The sequence below is a fragment of the Tachyglossus aculeatus genome, chromosome 1, assembly GCF_015852505.1.
Source record: "Tachyglossus aculeatus isolate mTacAcu1 chromosome 1, mTacAcu1.pri, whole genome shotgun sequence".
Lineage (NCBI taxonomy): Eukaryota > Metazoa > Chordata > Mammalia > Monotremata > Tachyglossidae > Tachyglossus > Tachyglossus aculeatus.
In genome coordinates this window covers 103,691,501-103,714,751 of record NC_052066.1, presented here as the reverse complement: position 1 = coordinate 103,714,751, position 23,251 = coordinate 103,691,501, and the positions used below count along the sequence as shown (strand labels likewise).

Genomic DNA, 23,251 nt, shown 5'->3' with positions numbered 1-23,251 from the left:
TACGGTGCTCTGCACACAGTAAGCGCTCAATAAATATGACTGAATTAGGTTGGTCCTGGGCAGTCTCAGTTCTGAATAGGTGGATGCATGGAACGCCCTACATTTCACCTTGAGTCATTAAGGGCTACAGATTTCCATCTTCCGGCGGCCCGCTTGGCAAACCGTCACACAATCGATATTCACAGAGCGGAGTGTTTTCTTGGCAAGCAAGTGGCTTTGAAAGGGCTGGCTCATTGCTGCTTTTCACTCTTCACTAAATGTTCAATTGATTTCTTTGTGAGGGGCCTGGGGGAGTTCTGAAGGACACTGCACAAATGCCCGCGCCTGTCCGAATGTTAACAACAGTGCGGCAAATCGTCGCACGCAAAAATCTGCGTGTGTGCTGTGGGCGTTCTAAAACCAATAACCGGGGGGGCTTGTTCTTACTTAAGATAACACCCACCAGTTCATTAACGGCTTCATCGTCAAACAACCGCCCTAACGATTCCTAAACCCACTTACAGGGCTTAAATGACAATCTCACAGGTGCGCCCTGCATTTATTTTCTGTGATCCGACACCCAGGAGCAAAACAAAAAATCAAAACTTACAGCCCGTACCAACAGAAAGGCTCTGAGCAATCCTGATTAGACTATAACAAGTATTTGGGGGATACTGAGTCATCTGGTTCTCTCAGTGTTTATACAACTCCCGACACAAAGTGCTATTTAAAAAAAAAAAAAAAAGTAAAGGGACCTTTTGGAAAGTCACCAAAAAATCATCAGCAATCTTTGAAGTACCTCCAGATAATCAACATAATTGTTAAGCCATTTTAAAATCTGTGCGTTGGTTTTTTGACTGCTTCTCAGTACATTCTAGATATTACGCTGCCGACTTCTCGCCCACATCCTGCCCCTGGCCTGGAATGCCCTCCCTCTTCATAGCCGACAGACGATCCCTCTTCCCCACCCTTCCAACAAAGCCAATTTATTGAGGTCACAACTCCTCCAAGAGGCCTTCCCTGACTAAGCCCCCATTTCCTCTTCTCCCACTCCCTTCTGCGCTGTCCTAATTTCCTTATTTCCATTAATGTCGGTCTCCCCCTCTAGGATGTAAGCTTGCTGTGGGCAGGGAATGTGTCCACCAACTCAGTTACGTTGGGGAGCAGCACGGGTGGAAAGAGCACGGGACTGGGAGTCGGAAGGTCACGGGTTCTAATCCTGCCTCTGCTACTTGTCTGCTGTGTGACCTCAGGCAAGTCCCTTGGCTTTTCTGTGCCTCAGTTCCCTCATCTGGAAATTAGGGATTTTGAGCCTGTGAGGATTTTGAGGGCTGTGAGCCCTCTGTGGGAAACTGTGTCCAATGAGATGATCTTGTATCTACCCCAGCGCTTAGAACAGCGCTTTGCACATAGTAAGTGCTTAATAAATGCCAAAAAAAAAAAAAAACAGCACCTGGCACCTACTAAGCGCTTAACAAATACCATTAATATTATTATTGTACTTTCCCAAGTACTGCTTAGTAGAGTGCTCTGCACACAGTATGCGCTCAATAAATGCCATTGCTAGACTGATTAAGAAAATGCCCAGTCCTCCCACTTTAATCAATTATTCAAAGTATTTATTGAGCATCTCCTATGTGAACGGCACTGTACTAACCACCCAGGAGAAGTAAAATATAATCAGTAGACAAGAAGTACAGTCTCATGGAGGAAACATTCATTCCTTCAATCGCACTCATTGAGTGCTTACTGCGTGCAAAGCACCATAGTAAGCACTTGGGAAAGCACAATGTAACAACAAATAGACACATTCCTGCCGATAACGAGGTCACAGTCTGGAGGGAGACAGACATTAATATACATAAATAGATAAATAAATTGCAGTTATATACATGTATGTTGTGGGGATGGGAGGGAAGATGAATGAAGGAGCAAGTCAGAAGGGAGCAGGAGAAGAGGAGAGGAGGGCTTAGTCAGGGAAGGCTCCTTGGAGGAGATGTGCCTTCAATAATGTTGCCGATTTGTACTTCCCAGGCACTTAGTACAGTGCTCTGCACACAGTAAGTGCTCAATAAATACGATTGAGTGAATGAATGAATAAGGCTTTGAAGTGGTGGAGAGCAATTATCTGTCTGATATGAAGAGGAGGAAGGATATTCCAGGACAGAGGCATGACGTGGGTGAGAGGTCGGCGGCGAGATTGACGAGATGGAGGTACAGTGAGAAGGTTGGCATTAGAGGAATGAAGTGTGTGGGATGGGTTTTAGTAAGAGAAGAGTAGCAAGGTACGGCAGGAGGGGGAAAGGTGATTAACTGCCTTAAAGCCAATGGTGAGGAGTGTTTTAAAGTATTTTAAAGCCAATGAAGCAGGCACTAAAATAATTACAGATGGAAGCGAGTAATCGAGAATAAAGATCTTTTACGTAAGTGTTACGGAGGAGGTGTGGGAAACCAAGGGTTTAGGTAGCAATGAAGTGGCTCGTTGTGGGCAGGGAAGGAATCTGCCTGTTAAACTGTTTCAGTGTAGTCTCCCAAGCATCCAGTACAGTGTTCTGCATAGAGTAAGTGTTCAATAAGTATGACCGACTGACTAGAGGGTGGGAGAGGACTGTGTTTGTTTAACTGTTGTACTGTGCCTTCCCAAGCATTTACTACAGTGCTCTGCACACAGTACGTGCTCAATAAATACAAGAGAAAGAAGGAAAGAAGGAAGGAAAGAAGGAAGGAAAGAAGGAAAGAAGGAAGGAAAGAATGAAGGAAAGAAGGAAAGAGAGAGAGAAAGAGAGAGAGAAAGAGAAAGAAAAAGAGAGGGAGGGAGGGAAGGAGGGAAGGAGGGAGGGAGGGAAGGAGGGAGGGAGGGAGAGAGGGAGGAAGGAAGGAAGGAAGGAAGGAAGGAAGGAAGGAAGGAAGGAAGGAAGGAAGGAAGGAGGAAGGAGGAGGGAAGGGGGAAGGGGGAAGGAAGGGGGAAGGAAGGGGGAAGGAAGGAAGGAAGGAAGGAAGGAAGGAAGGAAGGAAGGAAGGAAGGAAGGAAGGAAGGAAGGAAGGAAGGAAGGAAGGGGGAAGGAAGGAAGGAAGGAAGGAAGGAGGGAAGGAAGGAGGGAGGGAAGAAAGAAAGAAAGAAAGAAAGAAAGAAAGAAAGAAAGAAAAAGAAAGAAAGAAAGAAAGGAAAGAAAGGAAAGAAAGGAAAGAAAGGAAAGAAAGAAAGGAAAGGAAAGGAAAGGAAAGGAAAGGAAAGGAAGGAAGGAAGGAAGGAAGGAAGGAAGGAAGGAAGGAAGGAAGGAAGGAAGGAAGGAAGGAAGGAAGGAAGGAAAGAAAGAAAGAAAGAAAGAAAGAAAGAAAGAAAGAAAGAAAGAAAGAAAGGGAAAGATTAGAAGTTGGGCAAGGAAGTCTTCCTGGAAGAACTGTGATTTCAGAAGGACTTGGAGGATTGGGAGAGCTGGGGGGGGGGAGGGGGGGATATGTTCTGAAATGTGAGCAGGAGAAATGAGAAGGAAGAGCAGAAGTAGGTTGCCATGAGAGGAGCAGAGTGTGTGAGCTGGGGTGTAGTGGGAGAAGAGAGTGGATAAGTAGGAGTGTGAGAACTGATTAAGCAACTTAAAATCAATGGTCAGGAGTTTCTGCTTAGGGGATGCAGAATGGCCTAGTGGATAGGGCACAGAGCTGGGAGTCATGAGGACCTGGGATCTAAACCTGGCCCTGACACACCTGCTGTGTGACTTTGGGCAGGTCCCTTAACTTCTCTGGGCTTCAGTAACCTCATCTGTAAAATGGGGATTACAACTATGTCCAACCTGACTAGCTTTTATCTACCCCAGCGCTTAGTACAGTGCCTGGCACATAGCAAGCACTTATCAAGTACTAAGCGCTCACTACAGTGCTCTGCACACAGTAAGCGCTCAATAAATATGACTGAATGAAAGAAGTACCATTAAAAAAATGTGGACAGGAAGGAGCAACCATTAGAAGTTTTTGAGGCAAGGGAAGATGCAAAGAATGAAATTTTACAAATATGTTCTAAACAGCAGAGTGACGTATGGACTGAAGGGGAGATGAAGGAACGGGCTGACAAAATCAATCAATCGATGGTTTTTATTGAGTGCTTACGATACGTAGAGCACTGTACTAAGCACTTGGGATAGGACAAGACAATAGAGGTGGTAGCAGGTTCTCTGTCCACAAGCGGTTCACAGTCTAATGGGGAGAAAGAGTTGGTAGACACACTTCCCGCCCACAAGCTTATTGTCAGGATGGGGAGACAGACGTTTAAATAAATTCTAGACATGTACATAAGTGCTCTGAGGAGGAGGATGGGGTGAATGCCCAGTGCTTACAGGGGACAGATCCAAGTAGAGAAGCAGCGTGGCTCAGTGGAAAGAGCACAGGCTTTGGAGTCAGAGGCCATGGGTTCAAATCCCAGCTCTGCCAGTTGTCAGCTGTGTGACTTTGGGCAAGTCACTTCACTTCTCTGTGCTTCAGTTCCCTCATCTGGAAAATGGGGATTAAGACTGTGAGCCCCCCATGGGACAACCTGATTACCTTGTAACCTCCCCAAGGCTTAGAACAGTGCTTTGCACATAGTAAGCACTTAATAAATGCCATCATCATTATTATTATTATCCAAGTGCCTAGATGACATGGAAGAGAGACGGAGCAGGGAAAATTAGGGCTTAGCTGGGAACGGATCATTGGAGGAAATGTGATTTGACTAAGGCTTTGGAGGTGAGGAGACTGGTGGTCTCTTGTATATGAAAAGGAAATGCATTCAATCGCATTTATTTAGCACTTACTGTGTGCAGAGGACTATATACTAAGCATTTGGAAAGTACAATTTGGCAACAGGTAGAGACAATCCCTACCCAACAACGGGCTCAAGTTCCAGGCCTGAGGGAGGACCTGGGCAAGGGCAGCAAGATAACAAAGCTTAGCGGAACGAGCCTGGGCTCGGGAGTCAGATGTCGTGAGTTCTAATCCCGGCTCCGTCACTTGTCAGCTGTGTGACATTGGGCAAGTCCCTTCACTTCTCTGTGCCTCTGTTACCTCATCTGTAAAATGAGGACGACATAATGATAATAATTATAATATAATATCATTATTATACTATAATATTATTATTATTATGGTATTTGTTACGCACTATGCGCCAAGCACTGTTCTAAGAGCTGGGGTAGATACAAGGTAAGCAGGTTGTCCCCCGTGGGGCTCACAGTCTTCATCCCCATTTAACAGATGAGGTAACTGAGGCACAGAGAAGCTAAGTAGACTTGCCCGAGGTCACACAGCTTACAAGTGGCAGAGCCGGGATTAGAACACATGACCTCTGACTCCCAAGCCCGGGCTCTTTCCATTAATTTCCTTTTAGACTGTGAGCCCACTGTTGGGTAGGGACTGTCTCTATATGTTGCCAACTTGTACTTCCCAGGCGCTTAGTACAGTGCTCTGCACACAGTAAGCGCTCAATACGATTGATGATTAAGCCACACCGCTTCTCCTTCTAGACTGTAAGCTCATTGTGGGCGGGGATTGTGTCTGCTTATTGTTGTATTGTAGTCTCTCAAGAGCTTAGTACAGTGCTCTGCCCACAGTAAGCGCTCAATAAATACGATTGATGATTAAGCCACACCGCTTCTCCTTCTAGACTGTAAGCTCATTGTGGGTGGGGATTGTGTGTCTGCTTATTGTTGTATTGTAGTCTCCCAAGCGCTTAGTACAGTGCTCTGCCCACAGTAAGCGCTCAATACGATTGAGTGAATGTAGTGTGACTGTCTTTGGGATGTGAAGATGACGCTGCTGCTGCTGACCGTGATTTTGGCTAGCGTGGGTGGATGAGGCTGACGAAACCATCATGTGAAGGACGGGGCCTGACTTCCCCGAGGCCTGGCCACCACCAATCCTTTGGCCACCACAACTGAAATGACCATAAAACAACAAGGAGGGTTTCGTTTTCTTCACTTCCTTACGAAACCAGTGTACAGATGCTCTTGGATCACTATGCCTCAGATGAGGAATCTAAAAAGTCCTTTCTGTTTAGGGGGGTCAAAAAGGGAAGAACTCCCATCTTGACTCCTGAAGAATAAAAATGCCTTGCACAGTTACTGAACTGTCGGCTCTTTTGTGCCTTGGAGAAACCAAGTATACCGGGCCTTCTTCAAAGAAACGAGAGTAACTTTAAAGCGGCCGTTAGCATCTTTTCTCCAACGCTGATTCTCTCCAAAATGTGTGAACGATCACATCCCACCTTTCACACACTCCACTAGAAAACGGATGGACCGACCGATACCTTAATTCTAAGGATCACCGAGAAAATGACGACCGAGAGTTAGGGTTAAGTGGGATGGATTCCTTACCTTTAAGCCTTCAGTTGGAAGTCTATAACCAAACCTTGCCGGGAGGTCATCGAACGTTTGGGACACATTTTCAAAATTGTACTGAAATGAAAAATAGAAGCGGAAAGAGAATCAAAGTAAGCATCGGACTAAAAACGGTAAACCTAATGGTGGTGTAATCGACATTGATTCATTCAATCGTATTTATTTATGGAGCGCTTACTGTGTGCAGAGCACTGTACTAAGCGCTTGTCCTGCTAGGGAATATTTTGGGCTCAAGCTACAGAGAGCAGCTTAAATCCACAGGACTGTCCTCGGTGGATTTAAAAGGTTTTTTCATGGGGAGAAAGGAGAAGAAAGAGGGAAGAAGCAGGGAGGCAGGCCACCTCTCCCCTGCACGCTTAAGCCTACATACAGACATGCAGGCATTCTTTGCAGAACCAACCACACTGGCTCTCCTAGCATACAACACCGTGGCTCAGTGGAAAGAGCCCGGGCTTTGGAGTCAGAGGTCATGGGTTCAAATCCCGGCGCCGCCACTTGTCAGCTGGGTGACTTTGGACAAGTCACTTAACTTCTCTGGGCCTCAGTTACCTCATCTGTGAAATGGGGATGAAGAATGCGAGCCCCACGTGGGGCAACCTGATCATCTTGCAACCTCCCCAGCGCTTAGAACAGTGCTTTGCACAGAGTAAGCGCTTAATAAATGCCATTAAAAAAAAAACAAAACAGGTTGTGCGCGGGTAAAAGCAACTTCACCACAGTCTGTCTATGCAGCCTTTCTTTTAAGTCATGCCTTTTCCTTGTTTTTAACAGTATCTACTAGGTGCTCACTCCATGCCAAGCCCCGTTCTAAGCACTAGAGTAGACACAACCTAATCAGGTAGACACAATCCCTGTCCCTCATGGGGCTCACAGTCTAAGTAGGAGGAGGAAAGAAGAAGAAAGAAGAAAGAAGAAAGAAGAAGAAGAAGAAGAAGAAGAGTATTTGTTAAGCGCTTACTATGTGCCAGACACTGTCCTAAGCACTGGAGTGGATACAAGCCAATCGTGTTGGACACAGTCCCTTGTCCCACGTGGGGCTCACAGTCTCAATCCCCAACTTCCAGATGAGGCAACTGAGACCCAGAAGTCAAGTGACTTTCCCAAGGTCACCCAGCAGACAAGTGTCAGAGCCCGAATTAGAACCCATGACTTTCTGATTCCCAGGCCCGGGCTCTAGCCACTAACAGATGAGGAAACTGAGGCCCACGGAAGTGAAATGACTTGCCCAGGGGCACAAGGCAGAGAAGTGACAGAGCTGAGATGAGAACCCAGCCCCCGGACTCTTAGGCCCAGGCTCCTTCCACTAGGCCTCGCTGCCTCTCAGGACCTTCACGCCTTCAGGAACTTTTCAACAGGCCCATTAGAGGAGCAGCGTGGCTCAGTAGAAAGAGCCCGGGCTTGGGAGTCAGACGTCCTGGGTTCGAATCCCGACTCCACCACATGTCTGCTGTGTGACTTTGGGCAAGTCACTTCACTTCTCTGAGCCTCAGTTTCCTCATCTGTAAAATGGGGATGACAACCGTGAGCCCCACGGGGGACAACCTGATCACCTTGTATACCCCCCCCCCAGCACTTAGAACAGTGCTTGGCACATAGTAAGTGCTTAACGAGTACCATTATTATTATTACTATTCTCTGGGCTTCTGTCAACCCATCGTAAAAGGGGGATTGAGACTGCGAGCCGCATGCGGGACAGGGACTGTGTCCAACCCGATTTCCTTGTATCCACCCTGGCGCTCAGTACAGTGCCTAGCATATAGTAAGCCCTTAACAAATAGCACAATTATCATTATTATGTCCCCCCTTTGGGTGTGATGGCAAGACTTGCCCTGCCTACAGCTCTGAGGATAGGGCCCAGGAAGCGGCTCTGCACAGCACAGAATAAGAGAGGGCCCGGAGTCAGTCCATCTATCTACCCCAGGACTTAGACCCATGACTGGCACATAGTAAGCACTTAAGTACCACTATTGAGAAGCAGCCTGGTGTAGCGGATACAGCACGGCCTGGGAGTCCGAAGATCATGAGTTCTAATCCCGACTCCCCCGCTGGTCTGCCGTGTGACCTTGGGCAAGTTGTTCCACTTCCTCTGGACCTCAGTTACTTCATATGTAAAGTGGGGATTGAGACTGTGAGCCATATGCGGGACGGGGATGGTGTCTCACATGATTTATTTATTACTCTATTTATTTATTTATTTATTTTACTTGTGCATATCTATTCTATTTATTTTATTTTGTTAGTATGTTTGGTTTTGTTCTCTGTCTCCCCCTTTTAGACTGTGAGCCCACTGTTGGGTAGGGACTGTCTCTATATGTTGCCAATTTGGACTTCCCAAGCGCTTAGTACAGTGCTCTGCACATAGTAAGCGCTCAATAAATACAATTGATGATGATGTTCTTGTAGCCACCCCAGTGCTCAGTACAGTGCCTGGCACAAAGTAAGAGCTTAAATACCATAATTATCATTATTGTCAGTCAATTGTATTTATTAGGCACTTACTGTGTGCAGAGCACTGTAATAAGCGCTTGGGAGACTACAATACAGCAACAGAACAGTCACACTCCCTGCCCACAACGAGCTTACAGTCTAGAAGGGACTGCATATAAACAGGGCCTCGACACTGCTAATATTTACTCACATTCATGTCTGTCTCCCCCTCTAGACTGTAAGCTCATTATAGGCAGGGAATAAGTCTGCTAATTCTGTTGTGCTGTCCTCTCCCAAGCGCTCAGTAGAGTGCTCTGCACCTAGTAAGCGCTCAATAAATCCCACTGATTGACTGATTGCAGGCTAAGCTGCACCTTCTTCAACTGAACCCAGAGAATCCTGTAAAAATATATCTAAAATGTACCCACTGGATCAGCAAAAAAAAAGAAAAAAGAAATGTGCTTCGCATTTATTCCAGGTGAAGATTACCTCTGACTTAGGACTTATATCAACACGGCCAAAAATTTATTTTAAAACATACCTGGTCTAACAGAGGAAGGGCTTCAAACTGGATGTGAATTTCGGGTTTCACTTATCCTACATGTGAACTATTTTACAGGAATAATTCCTCCGACGTTGGATCCTTCCAGAGGGGCCTGCAGATTGCAGGATGACCGTCCAATTCCAGCTCTCCTTCCCTCCCCCGGGGAGCCTGGGTCCCCTTGGGAGAATTGGATCCAGATTTGACGCTGGTGGGGGCAGATTTTGAACCGTCACCCCGATTCAATCAATTAATTGTATTTATTGAGTACTTACTGTATGCAGAGCATTTTACTAAGCGCTTGGGAGAGTACAACAGAGTCGGTGGATAACGAGCTCGCAGTCTACGGGGGGAGACGGACATTAATATAAATAGAGAAATTACGGATATGTTTGTAAGTGCTCTGGGGCTGAGGGAGGGTGTGAATCCAAGTGCAAGGATGATGAGGAAGGAAGTGGGAGATGGGGTTTTTTTGGAGTTCTGCTATTCCTCTTGACTTCCTTCAGCGGTTGTCTTACTCCACCCATTCCTATCTCAATATCCTGTTCCTCTTTTCGCCCTTTACTTCCCTTAGAGACCAGAGTTTCTCTCTCCTTCCCTCCTCCCACCCATTCTTTTTCAGTCCCCGCTGCGGTGGCATAGGCCTACAACTTGCACTGTTCCCACGTTGAAGGGTTTCTTCGGAACTTGTCCCACATTCTCCTGACACGAACAGCAAGAGGCAAGGGGAGAACGCAAAGAGGTTTTGTTTTTGTCTCCACGTAAAGACGAGGCACTGCCCCGAGCCCAGGTGCTGAGTCCAGGGAACCCCCGGATGAAAACCACCATCCTTTAAGCAACAAAAAACAGCTGTCGGACAGCACGGCGCTTTTTTATGGCATTTGTTAATCCATCAATGTTCCTTATTCATTTTTTAATGGCATTTATTAAGAGCTTACTATGTGCAAAGCACCGTTCTAAGCACTGGGGAGGTTACAGGGTGATCAGGTTGTCCCATGGGGGGGGCTCACAGTCTTCATGCCCATTTTACGGATGAGGTGACTGAGGCACAGAGAAGTGAAGTGACTTGCCCGAAGTCACACAGCGGGCTTTGTGCTTACTATGTGCACTTACTATGTGAGTGCTTGGAAGAATCCAATATGACAGAATTAGCAGACACGTTCCCTGCCCATAATCAATCAATCAATCACATTTATTGAGCGCTTACTGTGTGCAGAGCACTGTACTAAGCGCTTGGGAAGTCCAAGTTGGCAACATATAGAGATAGTCCCTACCCAACAGAAGCAGCATGACTTAGTGGAAAGAGCACAGGCTTGGGAGTCAGAAGACGTGGGTTCTAACCCCGGCTCCGCCACTTGTCTGCTGTGTGACCTTGGGCAAGTCACTTCACTTCTCTGTGCCCCCAGTTACCTGATCTGTAAAATGGGGAGGAAGACCGTGACCAGGACCCAAGATCACCCGAGGTGGCCCGGGACCCAACAGCCTCCCAACGTCTTCAACCCAGGCCGGTGGGACTCCAGCCCAGATGTAAGGAGAGAAGGGGCAGAGAAAGGCCACGGCCATCAGCTGACTCCATGGCCTCTGATGCAACCAGGAAAAAATAGGGCAAATTGGACACCGGACTTTACAACATTGGCAAATCGCAATAATAGTAATGATGGTAATTCCCCCTTCTAGACTGTGAGCCCGTTGTTGGGTAGGGACCATCTCTAATGTTGCCGAATTGTACTTCCCAAGTGCTTAGTACAGTGCTCTGCACACAGTAAACACTCAATAAATACGATTGAATGAATGATGGTATTTGTTAAGCGCTTACCATATGCCAAGCACTGTTCTAAGCGCTGGGGTAGATGCAAGCTAATCAGGTTGACTGCAGTCCCTGTTCCACCTGGAGCTTAATCCCCCTTTTACAGATGAGGTGACTGAGGCCCAGGGAAGTGAAATGGCTTTCCCAAGGAAAATCCCTACAGCAGATAGGTAGCATGTCTGAGAGAAGCTAAAAAGGGAAGGTGGAGAGGATGGAGAGGGAGGGCATATGGAATGGAAAAGATTGAGGGGGTCAGGGTGGGGGGAATAAAAAGAGGAGAGAGCAGGGAATTATTCGGTTCTATTTATTCACCAGAGAGTAAAGAGAAGGGGGCCGAATGGCAGCAACAAATGTGTGAAATTACCAGGCACCTTAATAAGTGGCTCTGAAGACCCATCGGAGGCTATTGAAGTCTCAGGTAATTAAGCGACAACAGATGATGAAGCATCTCCCGGCGAGTCTCAACAATTACCCTCTACTCGATGACTGCAAAATCCAGGCTGACAAGCAGACAATCTGATGACTAGCAAGGGCAGGCGGAGGCATTGTGAAAAGATATCAAACAGCCATCACGCGCAGGCTGTCACAGAGCACGAGACAATGGGGGTTGGGTTGGCTCCCCTTGTAGACTGTAAGGCTCCTTGCGGGCAGGGAACGTGCCTGCTCTCCTAAGTGCCTAGTATGGTGCTCTGCACACAGTAAGCGCTTAATAAACACCACTGATTGATGGAGTGACTGATTAAACTAGGACATTTACTGAGCCAGCCCTTAGGAGGGAACGGCTCTTAAAGAAATAAATACCCCTGCTAAGTTTTCTTCCTGTGAGCCCTCTTCAAAGTGACTCCTCTGTAATGCTAGTAATACTATACACAGGGCAGGCAGGTTAGACACAGTTCATATCTCACGTGAGGCTCACAGTCTAAGAGCGATGGAGAAGAGATATTTAATCCTCATTTTACAGATGAGGAAACTGAGGCACAGAGGAGTGAAGTGACTCGCCCACGATCATAAAGTGGCAGAGCCAGGGTTAGAAGCCAGGTTCTCTGACACTCAGGCCCAGGCTCACTCCACTAAACCACGTAACTTGAGTCAAACAAGGATATTACCTGTTTGCTACGGGTTCTATGGTCCAATCTCCAACCTTTCCTAAGCAGAAAATACAATAAACGGCCCTTGGGTCCCTTACACTGCAGAATCCATCCTGGTAAATATGAGGATATGACGGGCAGCATTTGTAACAATTTCCTAAATTTGATCATTTTCATCCAAGACGCAATGTTCCGCAGCACGATTCCAAAACCATGAAGAACAACACTGTTTTAGAGAAACAGCCTGGCATCGTGGATAGGGCACGGGCCCGGGGAATCAGAAGGTCACGGGTCCTAATCCCAACTCTAATAATCGGCTAGGTGACCTGAGGCAAGTCACTTCACTTCTCTGTGCCTCGGTTACCTCACCTGTGAAACGGGGATTGAGGCGGTGAGCCCCAGGAGGGACGAGGACTGTGTCCAACCTGACTTGCTTGTATAATAATAATAATGGCATTTATTAAGGGAGGATGAATGGAAGAGCAAGTGAGAGCGGCGAAGAAGGGAGTGGGTGAGGAGGAGAGGAGGGCTCAGTCAGGGAAGGCTTCTTGGAGGAAATGTGCCTTCAATAAGGCTTTCAAATGGGGGAGAGCAATTATCTGTTTGATATGAGGAGGGAGGGAATTCCACGCCAGAGGTAGGATGTGGGCGAGAGGTCAGCGGTGAGATAGACCGCTAAGCGCCAAGAGAAGCAGCGTGGCTCAGTGGAAAGAGCCCGGGCTTTGGAGTCAGAGGCCATGGGTTCAAATCCCGGCTCCGCCAGTTGTCAGCTTTGTGACTTTGGACAAGTCACTTCACTTCTCTGGGCCTCAGTAACCTCATCTGTAAAAATGGGGGTTAAGACGGTGAGCCCCCCGTGGGACAGCCTGATCACCTTGTAATCTCCCCAGCGCTTAGAACAGTGCTTTGAACATAGTAAGCGCTTAATAAATGCCATCATTATTATTATTAAAGACGAGATCAAGGTACCGTGAGAAGGTCAGCATTACAATCAATCAATCGTATTTACTGAGCGCTTACTGTGTGCAGAGCACTGTACTAAGTGCTTGGGAAGTACAAGCTGGCAACACAGAGAGACGGTCCCTACCCAACAGTGGGCTCACAGTCTAGAAGGATCAAAGTGTAGGAGAGTAGCAAGGTGAGGTGGGAGGAGAATAGGTGGTTAAGTGTTTTAAAGCCAATGGTGAGGAGGTTTTGTTCGGTGCGGAGGTGGACGGGCAACCCCTGGAGTTTCTTGAGGAGTGGAGAAACATGGTCTGAACGTTTATGAAGGACAATGATTCGGGCTGCAGAATGGAGTTTGGACTGGAGTGCGGAGAGACAGGAGGCAGGGAGAGGTCAGTGACAAGGCTGATACAGTAATCAAGGTGGGACAGGATAAGTACTTGCATTAATGCTAAGTGCTTTCTCCCTCAGGGTAATTAATGACATTAATTTATCATTATTGAAAAATTAATGATTTTGCCCACCCCCCGTTGGCCATAACCTTGAATGGCTTCAGAAGACTCCACTTGCGGTTCATTAGCGGATGAAAGTAAATATTTAAGTCACAGTTGACCCAGGAAACCAAGAGAAAACCACAGAGCTTAACAGAACCAGTGGAAATACAATTAGTAGCCAGTAGCGTTCAAAACTGACAATACCAGGATATTAAAAATGAGAATTTCTCAGTGACACTTCTTAAATAACAAATATTTGTAATGCACAGCAACAAACGCTACAGGAAAGAGAAATCAAAACAGGACAATGAGCTCTCTTTACGTGGCATATATTAAAAATATGAACCCTCTTCCTGCATTCCCAGAGGTGAAAACATGGGCAACTATAATTTATACTTGCCTACAGGTGCATCTGTTCTACACATACAAAATGTGTAGTTGTATTTTGTGTTCAAAGATGACACTATAGCTCATCCTCTAGACTGTGAACTCGCTGTGGGCAGGGAAGGTGTCTGTTTATTATATTGTACTCTCCCAAGTGCTCAGTACAGTGCTTGCACATAGTAAGCACTTAATACAACCAAATGAGTCGTCATCATCAACGGTATTTATTGAGCTCTTACTGTGTACTAATAATAATAACGATGACATTTGTTAAGTGCTTACTATGTGCCAAGCACTGTTCTAAGCGCCGGGGAGGATACAAAGTAATCAGGTTGTCCCACGTGGGGCTCACACTCTTAATCCCCATTTTACAGACAAGGTAACTGAGACCCAGAGACGTTAAGTGATTTGCCCAGAGTCACACAGCTGACAAGTGGCGGAACCGGGATTAGAACCCATGACCTCTGACTCCCAAGCCTGTGCTCTTTCCCGAGCCACGCTGCTTCTCTAAGCTCTACTTTCATTCAGTCGTTTTTACTGAGCGCTTACTGTGTGCAGAGCACTGTACTAAGCTGTACTCTACTCCTACTACGCTCATTCTCAATCTGTTTCGCAGGCTCCCCTTCTGCCTCCCACTCCTTATTCATTCATTCAATTGTATTTATTGAGCGCTTACTGTGCTGTACTAAGCGCTTGGGAAGTACAAGTCGGCAACATATAGAGACGGTTCCTGCCCAACAAGGGGCTCATAGTCTAGAAGGGGGAGACAGACAACCAATCAATCAATCAATCAATCGTATTTATTGAGCGCTTACTGTGTGCAGAGCACTGGACTAAGCGCTTGGGATGGACAAGTTGGCAATATAATCATCATCACTTGGGGGGGGAACCGGGCCAGCACTTAGAACGGTGCTTTGCACATAGCGCTTAGCCAATATCATCATTCTTTCAATCATCTTTATTGAACTGTGGGTGTCCCTAAAGGTTCAGTTCTGGACTCCCTTCTATTCTCCACCTTCACCCACTCCTTTGGAGAACTCATTCACTCCCATGGTTTCAACTGCCACCTCTACGCAGATGATGCCCAAATCTACAACTCCAGCCTTGATCGTTCCTCCTTCTCTGCAGCCTCACATTTTCTCCTGCCTCCAAGACATCTCTACTTGGGCGGCCTCCCTTCGCCTCAAACTTCACAGGTCTAAAACAGAATTCCTTATCTTTCCACCAAACCCTGTCCTTCCCCTGACTTTCCCATCACTGTAGATTGCATCCCCATCCTTCCTTTCTCACAAGCCCAGAACCTTGGCATCAGCCTTGATTCCTCTCTCTCATTCAACCCGCTTAGTCAATCCATCACTAAATCCTATAGGTTCACCCTACACAGCATCACTAAAATCCGCCCTTTCCTCTCCATCCGAACTGCTACCACATTCATCCAATCACTTATCCTATCCCACCTGGATTACTACATCAGCCTCCTTCCTGACCTCCCAGCCTCCTGTCTCTCCCCACTCCAGTCCATATTTCACCCTACTGCGCGGATCATTTTTCTACAGAAATGTTCAGGCCATGTTTCCCTGCTCCTCGAGAAAGCCCATCCACCTCCGCATCAAACAAACGTCTCACCACTGGATTTAAAGCAGTCAATCACACCTCGCCCCTCCGACCTCACCTCCCTACTCTCCTGACAGTGCTTTGCACATAGTAAGTGCTTAATAAATGCCATCATTATTATTATTATTATTACAACTCAACCCTCACACTTTGCTCCTCTAATGCTTACCTTCTCACTGTACCTCGATCATGTCTATCTTGCCAACGACCACTGGCTCACATCCTGCCTCTGGCCTGGAATTCCCTCCCCCTTTAAGTCCGACAGACAATTACTCTTCCCACCTTCAAAGCCTTACTGAAGGCACATCCTCTTCACCCACTCTTCACTTACTCCCTTTATTTATCCCCTCTCCCAGCCCCACAGCACTTATGTACATATCTGTAATTTATTTATTTCTACTGCTGTCTGTTTTCCGCCTCTAGACAGCAAGCTCACTGTGGACACGGACTGTGACTATTTACTGTGGTATTCTACTCTCCCAAGAGCTTAGTATAGTGCTTTGCACACAGTAAGTGCTCAATTCATTCATTCATTCATTCAATCAATCGTATTTATTGAGCGCTTACTGTGTGCAGAGCACTGCACTAAGCGCTTGGGAAGTACAAGTAGGCAACATATAGAGACGGTCCCTACCCAACAACAGGCTCACAGTCTAGAAGGGGGAGACAGAGAACAAAACAAAACATGTGGACAGGTTTCAAGTCATCGAAATAAATAGAAGTAAAGCTAGATGCACATCATTAACAAAATAGAATACTAAATATGTACGAGTAAAATAAATACAGTAATAAATCTGCACAAACATATATACAGGTGCTTTGGGGAGGGGAAGGAGGTAGGGTCGGGGGGATTAGGAAGAGAGGAAAAAGGGGGCTGAGTTTGGGAAGGCCTCCTGGAGGAGGTGAGCTCTCAGTAGAGCTTTGAAGGGAGGAAGAGAGCTAGCTTGGCAGATGTGCAGAGGGAGGCCATTCCAGGCCCGGGGGAGGATGTGGGCCGGGGGTCAAAGGCGGAACAGGTGAGAACGAGGCCCAGTGAGGAGGTTAGCGGCAGCAGAGGAGCGGAGGGTGCGGGCTGGGCTGGAGAAGGAGAGAAGGGAGGTGAGGCAGGAGGGGGCGAGGCGATGGACAGCCTTGAAGCCGAGAGCGAGGAGTTTTTGCTTGATGCGTAGGTTGACTGGTAGCCACTGGCAATTTTTGAGGAGGGGAGTAACAATTTTTGAGGAGGGGAGTCAATAAATACGACCGAATGACTGAGCACTTGGGAGAGTACAATATGGAGTTGGTAGTCACAGCCCCTGCCTACAACGAGCTTACAGTCTAGAGGTGAGCTAGTGAATTATATCTGTGTGTGGGGACCAGCCGGATGATTGCCAAGGGCCTTCCTCGCCGTGCACACGGAATGACTGTCCTGGAATGAGTTGTTGCATTTGGTTCTTCCATTAGTAAAAACAATCCCATAGAACTTTCTAGTCCAGGTCTACCATTTTTCAACTGATCTCCAGTGGCTACCAATCAACCTACGCATCAGGCAGAAACTCCTCACCCTGGGCTTCAAGGCTGCCCATCCCCTGGCCCCCTCCTACCTCCCCTCCCTTCTCTCCTTCTCCAGCCCAGCCCGCACCCTCCGCTCCTCTGCCACTGCTCACCTCCTCACTGGGCCTCGTTCTCGCCTGTCCCGCCGTCGACCCCCGGCCCACGTCATCATCATCATCATCATCATCAATCGTATTTATTGAGCGCTTACTGTGTGCAGAGCACTGTACTAAGCGCTTGGGAAGTACAAGTTGGCAACGTATAGAGACAGTCCCTACCCAACAGTGGGCTCACAGTCTAAAAGGGGGAGACAGAGAACAAAACCAAACATACTAACAAAATAAAATAAATAGAATAGATATGTACAAGCAAAATAAATAGAATAATAAATGAATAAAAAGAGTAACAAATATGTACAAACATATATACATATATACAGGTGCTGTGGGGAAGGGAAGGAGGTAAGATTGGGGGGGGTTGGAGAGGGGGCCTGGAATGCCCTCCCTCTGCCCATCCTCCAAGCTAGCTCTCTTCCTCCCTTCAAGGTCCTACTGTGAGCTCACCTCCTCCAGGAGGCCTTCCCACACTGAGCCCCCTCCTTCCCCTCCCCACAGCACCTGTATATATGCATATATGTTTGTACGTATTTACTACTCTATTTGTACATATTTATTCTATTTATTTTATTTTGTTAATATGCTTTGTTTTGTTGTCTGTCTCCCCCTTCTAGACTGTGAGCCCACCGTTGGGTAGGGACCGTCTCTATACGTTGCCAACTTGTACTTCCCAAGCGCTTAGTACAGTGCTCTGCACACAGTAAGCGCTCAATAAATACGACTGAATGAATGAATGAACGAACTGATTGCCACACACCAGGTTAGTGGCTCTGCTGTTGTCTCCCAACAACTATAATGCATTTTTGAAGTTGTGTTTCAGATGTGCCTACATTTGCCTCATTTCAGCCTACCCTACTGCAGTAGCTTTTCTATCCGTCCAACAGCAGTATTTATTGAGAACCTACCAAGCACTTGGGAGAGTACACTGAAAAATATCAAATAAAATAAAATATCTCCTATGTCCCACTCAGGCAAGCTTTGATGCTGGGAGATTTTCAGGGCCTGGATATTGTAATTATTTTTTAATGGTATTTGTTCAGCACCTACTGTGGGCCAGACATAGTGTACTATAGGTGCTGGGTTGCTAAAGTTGGACAGAGTCCCTGTCACACATGGGGCTTACACTCTTAATTCCCATATTACAAAGACAGTAACAGGCACAGAGGAATAACAATAATAATAATAGTAATAATGACGGCATTTGTTAAGCGCTTACTATGTGCAAAGCACTGTTCTAAGTGCAGAGGGGGACACAAGGTAATTAATTCATTCATTCAATTGTATTTATTGAGCGCTAACTGTGTGCAGAGCACTGTACTGAGCTCATGGGAAGTACAAGTCAGCAACATATAATAATAATAATGGCATTTATTAAGCACTTACTAAGTGCAAAGCACTGTTCTAAGCGCTGGGGAGGTTACAAGGTGATCAGGTTGTTCCACGTGGGACTCACAGTCTTAATCCCCATTTTACAGACGAGGTAACTGAGGCACAGAGAAGTTACGTGACTTGCCCAAAATCACACAGCTGACAATTGGCGAGCCGGGATTTGATCCCATGACCTCTGAGTCCAAAGCCCGGGCTCTTTCCACTGAGCCATGCTGCTTCTCTATATAGAGACGGTCCCTACCCAACAACGGGCTCACAGTCTAGAACGGGGAGACAGACAACAAAACAAAACATGGGGACGGGTGTCAAGTCGTCAGAATAAATAAAAATAAAGCTAGATGCTCATCATTAACAAAATACATAGAATAGTAAATATGTACAAGTAAAACAGAGTAATAAATCTGTACAAACATATATACAGGTGCTGTGGGGAGGGGAAGGAGGTAGGGCGGGGGGGATGGGGATGAGGAGAGGAAAAAGGGGGCTCAGTCTGGTGGGGCTCACCGTCTTAATCCTCATTTTACAGATAACTGAGGCACAGAGAAGTTAAGCGACTTGCCCAAAGTCACACAGCAGACAAGTGGCAGAGCCGGGATTAGAACCCACAACCTCTGAGTCCCAAGCCCGGGCTCTTTCCACTGAGCCATGCTTCCAAGGTCACCCAGCAGACAAGTGGCAGGGGCCAGCATCAGAACCCAGGTCCTCTGATTCCCAGGTCCGTGCGCTATGAGAAGTAGCGTGACTCGGTGGAAAGAGCCCGGGCTTTGGAGTCAGAGGTTGTGGGTTCAAATCCCGGCTCCGCCACGTCTGCTGTGTGACCTTGGGCAAGTCACTTCACTTCCCTGGGCCTCAGTTCCCTCATCTGTAAAATGGGGATTAAGACTGTGAGTCCCCGTGAGACAACCTGATCACCTTGTATCCCCCCAGCGCTTAGAACAGTGCTTTGCACATAGTAAGCGCTTAACAAATGCCATTATTAGTATTATTATTATCCACCAGGCCCCGCTGCTTCTGCATTTGCTCCTGGATATTGTTATCTGTGATCTTTTCGACTATCTGTGTTTAAAGTGTTTAGACTTTAAAGTGTGTATCTGTGTTTGGAGAAGCAGCGTGGCTCAGTGGAAAGAGCCCGGGCTTTGGAGTCAGAGGTCATGGGTTCGAATCCCGGCTCCGCCACATGTCTGCTGTGTGACCTTGGGCAAGTCACTTCACTTCTCTGAGCCTCAGTTACCTCATCTGTAAAATGGGGATTAAGACTGTGAACCCCACATGGGACAACCTGATCACTTTGTATCCCCCCCAGCGCTTAGAACAGTGCTTTGCACATAGTAAGCGCTTAACAAATGCCAACATTATTATTATTATTATTATTAAAGTACGGCGTACGGCTGACTCGGATGACGCTACTCAAGAAGCCGAATGGGCTGTGTTCGAGTCTCACAGCCGTACGGGAAGCTGAGAGTGAACACTGCTTTGGAGATCGGCAGTTAGTTGAACGCGTCATTCCCCTAGTCTGGCTCTCAAGGGCGGACACAATTTTTGATACATTTGTACATATCCTTATTCTGGTCGTCTCCTCCTCCTCTAATTTATTTTCAAATCCACCTCGCCCCGCTACACTGCAGGCTCCAAGAAGGCGGGGATCGTCTCGTGTCCCGCGTGCGGCTCACGGCCTAATAAGGAGGGAGAATAGGTACCGAATCCCCATTTGACAGATAATCAGTCCATCAATCAATCGTATTTATTGAGCGCTTACTGTGTGCAGAGCACTGTACTAAGCGCTTGGGAAGTACAAGCTGGCACCATACAGAGACGGTCCCTACCCAACAGTGGTCTAGAAGGGGGAGACAGAGAACAAAACCAAACATACTAACAAAATAAAATAAATAGAATTGATATGTACCAGTAAAATAAATAAGTAAATAGAGTAATAAATATGCAGGTCAGATAAGGAAACGGAGACCCAGAGAATGGAGGTGACTTGCCCAAGTTCTCACAGCAGCCAGGATTCGAATCCAGGTCCTTTAACTCCCTGGCCTGGGCTCTTTCCACTAGCCCACCCTGCTTCTGGGCTTGCAACAGACCCGAGACTAATTCGCTGATTTAACTAACTTCGATCAACCGTTGATATGGATGATGTTTTCACAAACCACCTCAATCCAGGAGTACCGGAGACTGGTTATCAGGCCAAACCCTCCTCCACAATGCTAAGCAGTGTGGCTCAGTGGAAAGAGCCCGGGTTTGGGAGTCAGAGGTCATGGGTTCAAATCCCGGCTCTGCCAATTGTCAGCTGTGGGACTTTGGGCAAGTCGCTTAACTTCTCTGCGCTTCAGTTATCTCATCTGTAAAATGGGGATTAAGACGGTGAGCCCCACCAGGAGCCCCCTTTTTCCTCTCCTCTCCACACAGTAAGCGCTCAATAAATACGATTGATGATAAATACGATTGATGACTTTGGGCAAGTCACTTCTCTGTGCCTCAGTGACCTCATCTGGAAAATGGGGATGAAGACTGTGAGCCCCCCATGGGACAACCTGATCACCTTGTAACCTCCCCAGCGCTTTGAACAGTGCTTTGTACAGAGTAAGCGCTTAATAAATGCCATTACTATTATTATTATTAAGCAGGGCATCAACTTCTCTCCCAGAAACAATTCGCAACACTGCAGATAAATGCTTCTAAATCTTTTTAAAGTGTTTGCTTTTAGTAATTCTATGCAATACTTTCTACTTCAAGTTTCACTGACAGAACACACGCACATATGATACGCACACTGCAAGTCACTTCACTTCTCTGGGCCTCAGTTCCCTCATCTGAAAAATGGGGATTAAGTCTCTGAGCCTCACGTGGGTGTCAGGGATTGGGTCCAACCGGATTAGCTTGTAACTACCCGCAGAGAAGCAACGTGGCTCAGTGGAAAGAGCCCGGGCTTGGGAGCCAGAGGTCATGGGTTCGAATCCCGGCTCCGCCACTTGTCAGCTGTGTGACCTTGGGTAAGTCACTTCAATTCTCTGAGCCTCAGTTCCCTCATCTGTAAAATGGGGATTAAGACTGTGAGCCCCACGTGGGACAACCTGATCACATTGTATCCCCCCCAGCGCTTAGAACAGTGCTTCGCACATAGTAAGCGCTTAACAAATGCCATCATTATTACCCCAGTGCTTAGAGCAGTGCTTGGCCCATAAGAAGCGCTTAACAAATACCATAAATATTATTCATTCATGCAATCGCATTTATTGAGCGCTTACTGTGTGCAGAGCACTGTACTAAGCGCTCGGAAAGTACAGTTCGGCAACAAATAGAGATGATCCCTATTCAACAACAGGCTCACATTCATTACATTGGAAGAAATTTTAACTAAAATATAGAGCTTGTCTTATTCTGCAAAACTTACCCAGGTTTTAAAAAACATTCTCTCTTAAAAATTGCCTTCTCGTGTTGGAGAATAACTAAAGTTTCCTGTATGATAGGGAGGGAGAAGAGTTATCACCCCCACTTTACAGATGGGGAAACTGAGGTATAAAATGTTAGTGATTCGATCAAGGGCTCGGTTAAAGCAACAGACCCATGACGAAAATCAAATCTCTGGCCCGGGTCAGGCCTCTTTCCATGAAACGTCACTGCTTTTCTGCCAATTAGAATGTAAAACACAAGCCTGAGAAGCGGCGTGGCTCAGTGGAATGGAGTCAGAGGTCATGGGTTCGAATCCCGGCTCCACTAATTGTCAGCTGTGTGACCTTGGGCAAGTCACTTCACTTCTCTGTGCCTCAGTTCCCTCATCTGTAAAATGGGGATTGACTGTGAGCCCCACGGGGGACAACCTGATCACCTTGTAACCTCCCCAGCGCTTAGAACAGTGCTTGGCGCATAGTAAGCGCTTAATAAATGCCATCATTATTATTAAGCCTCTGCTACTCAGGATGTCCCTTGAAAGCAGACGTCGAGGAAATCAAACACTACGTCCATTGCCGATCGATCTTTTAACTGCAAGGACGAGACCTCTCTGGAAAATCAAACCCAACTGTAAGGAAGGTGGCTTTCCAGATGGGCAGGAGTAACAGTGGAGGAGCACAATAGGGAAATACTGAGCGCTATCTGCTCACAAGACATTCATTCATTCAATCGTATTTATTGAGCGCTTACTGTGTGCAGAGCACTGGACTAAGCGCTTGGGACGTACAAGTTGGCAACATCTAGAGACGGTCCCTACCCAACAGCGGGCTCACAGTCTAGAAGGGGGAGACAGGCAACAAAGCATATTAACAAAATGAAATAAATAGAATAAATATGTACAAGTAAAATAGAGTAATAAATCTGTACAAACATATATACATATATACAGGTGCTGTGGGGAGGGGAAGGAGGTAAGGTGGGGGGGGATGGGGAGGGGGAGAGGAAGGAAGGGGCTCAGTCTGGGAAGGCCTCCTGGAGGAGGTGACATCATTGTGCCTGTTCAGGGTGGCCTACCAGCTGCACTTGGGAATCACACTTCATCAAGCTTCGTAATTACAGAATTACATCTAGCTTGTTGCCAACAACAACAACAATCAATCAATTGTATTTATT

The 23,251-nt window shown here is 46.8% G+C and overlaps 1 protein-coding gene across 1 annotated transcript in view; it reads right to left on the bottom strand.

The window, feature by feature from the left end:
* RNF13 (ring finger protein 13) overlaps positions 1-23,251 on the bottom strand; it is a 370,693-nt gene that overhangs the window by 299,379 nt on the left and 48,063 nt on the right. The window contains exon 3 of the mRNA XM_038750328.1: positions 6,324-6,404. Within this exon, the coding sequence (XP_038606256.1) occupies positions 6,324-6,404 (81 nt within the window). The remainder of the gene's footprint in view (positions 1-6,323; positions 6,405-23,251) is intronic.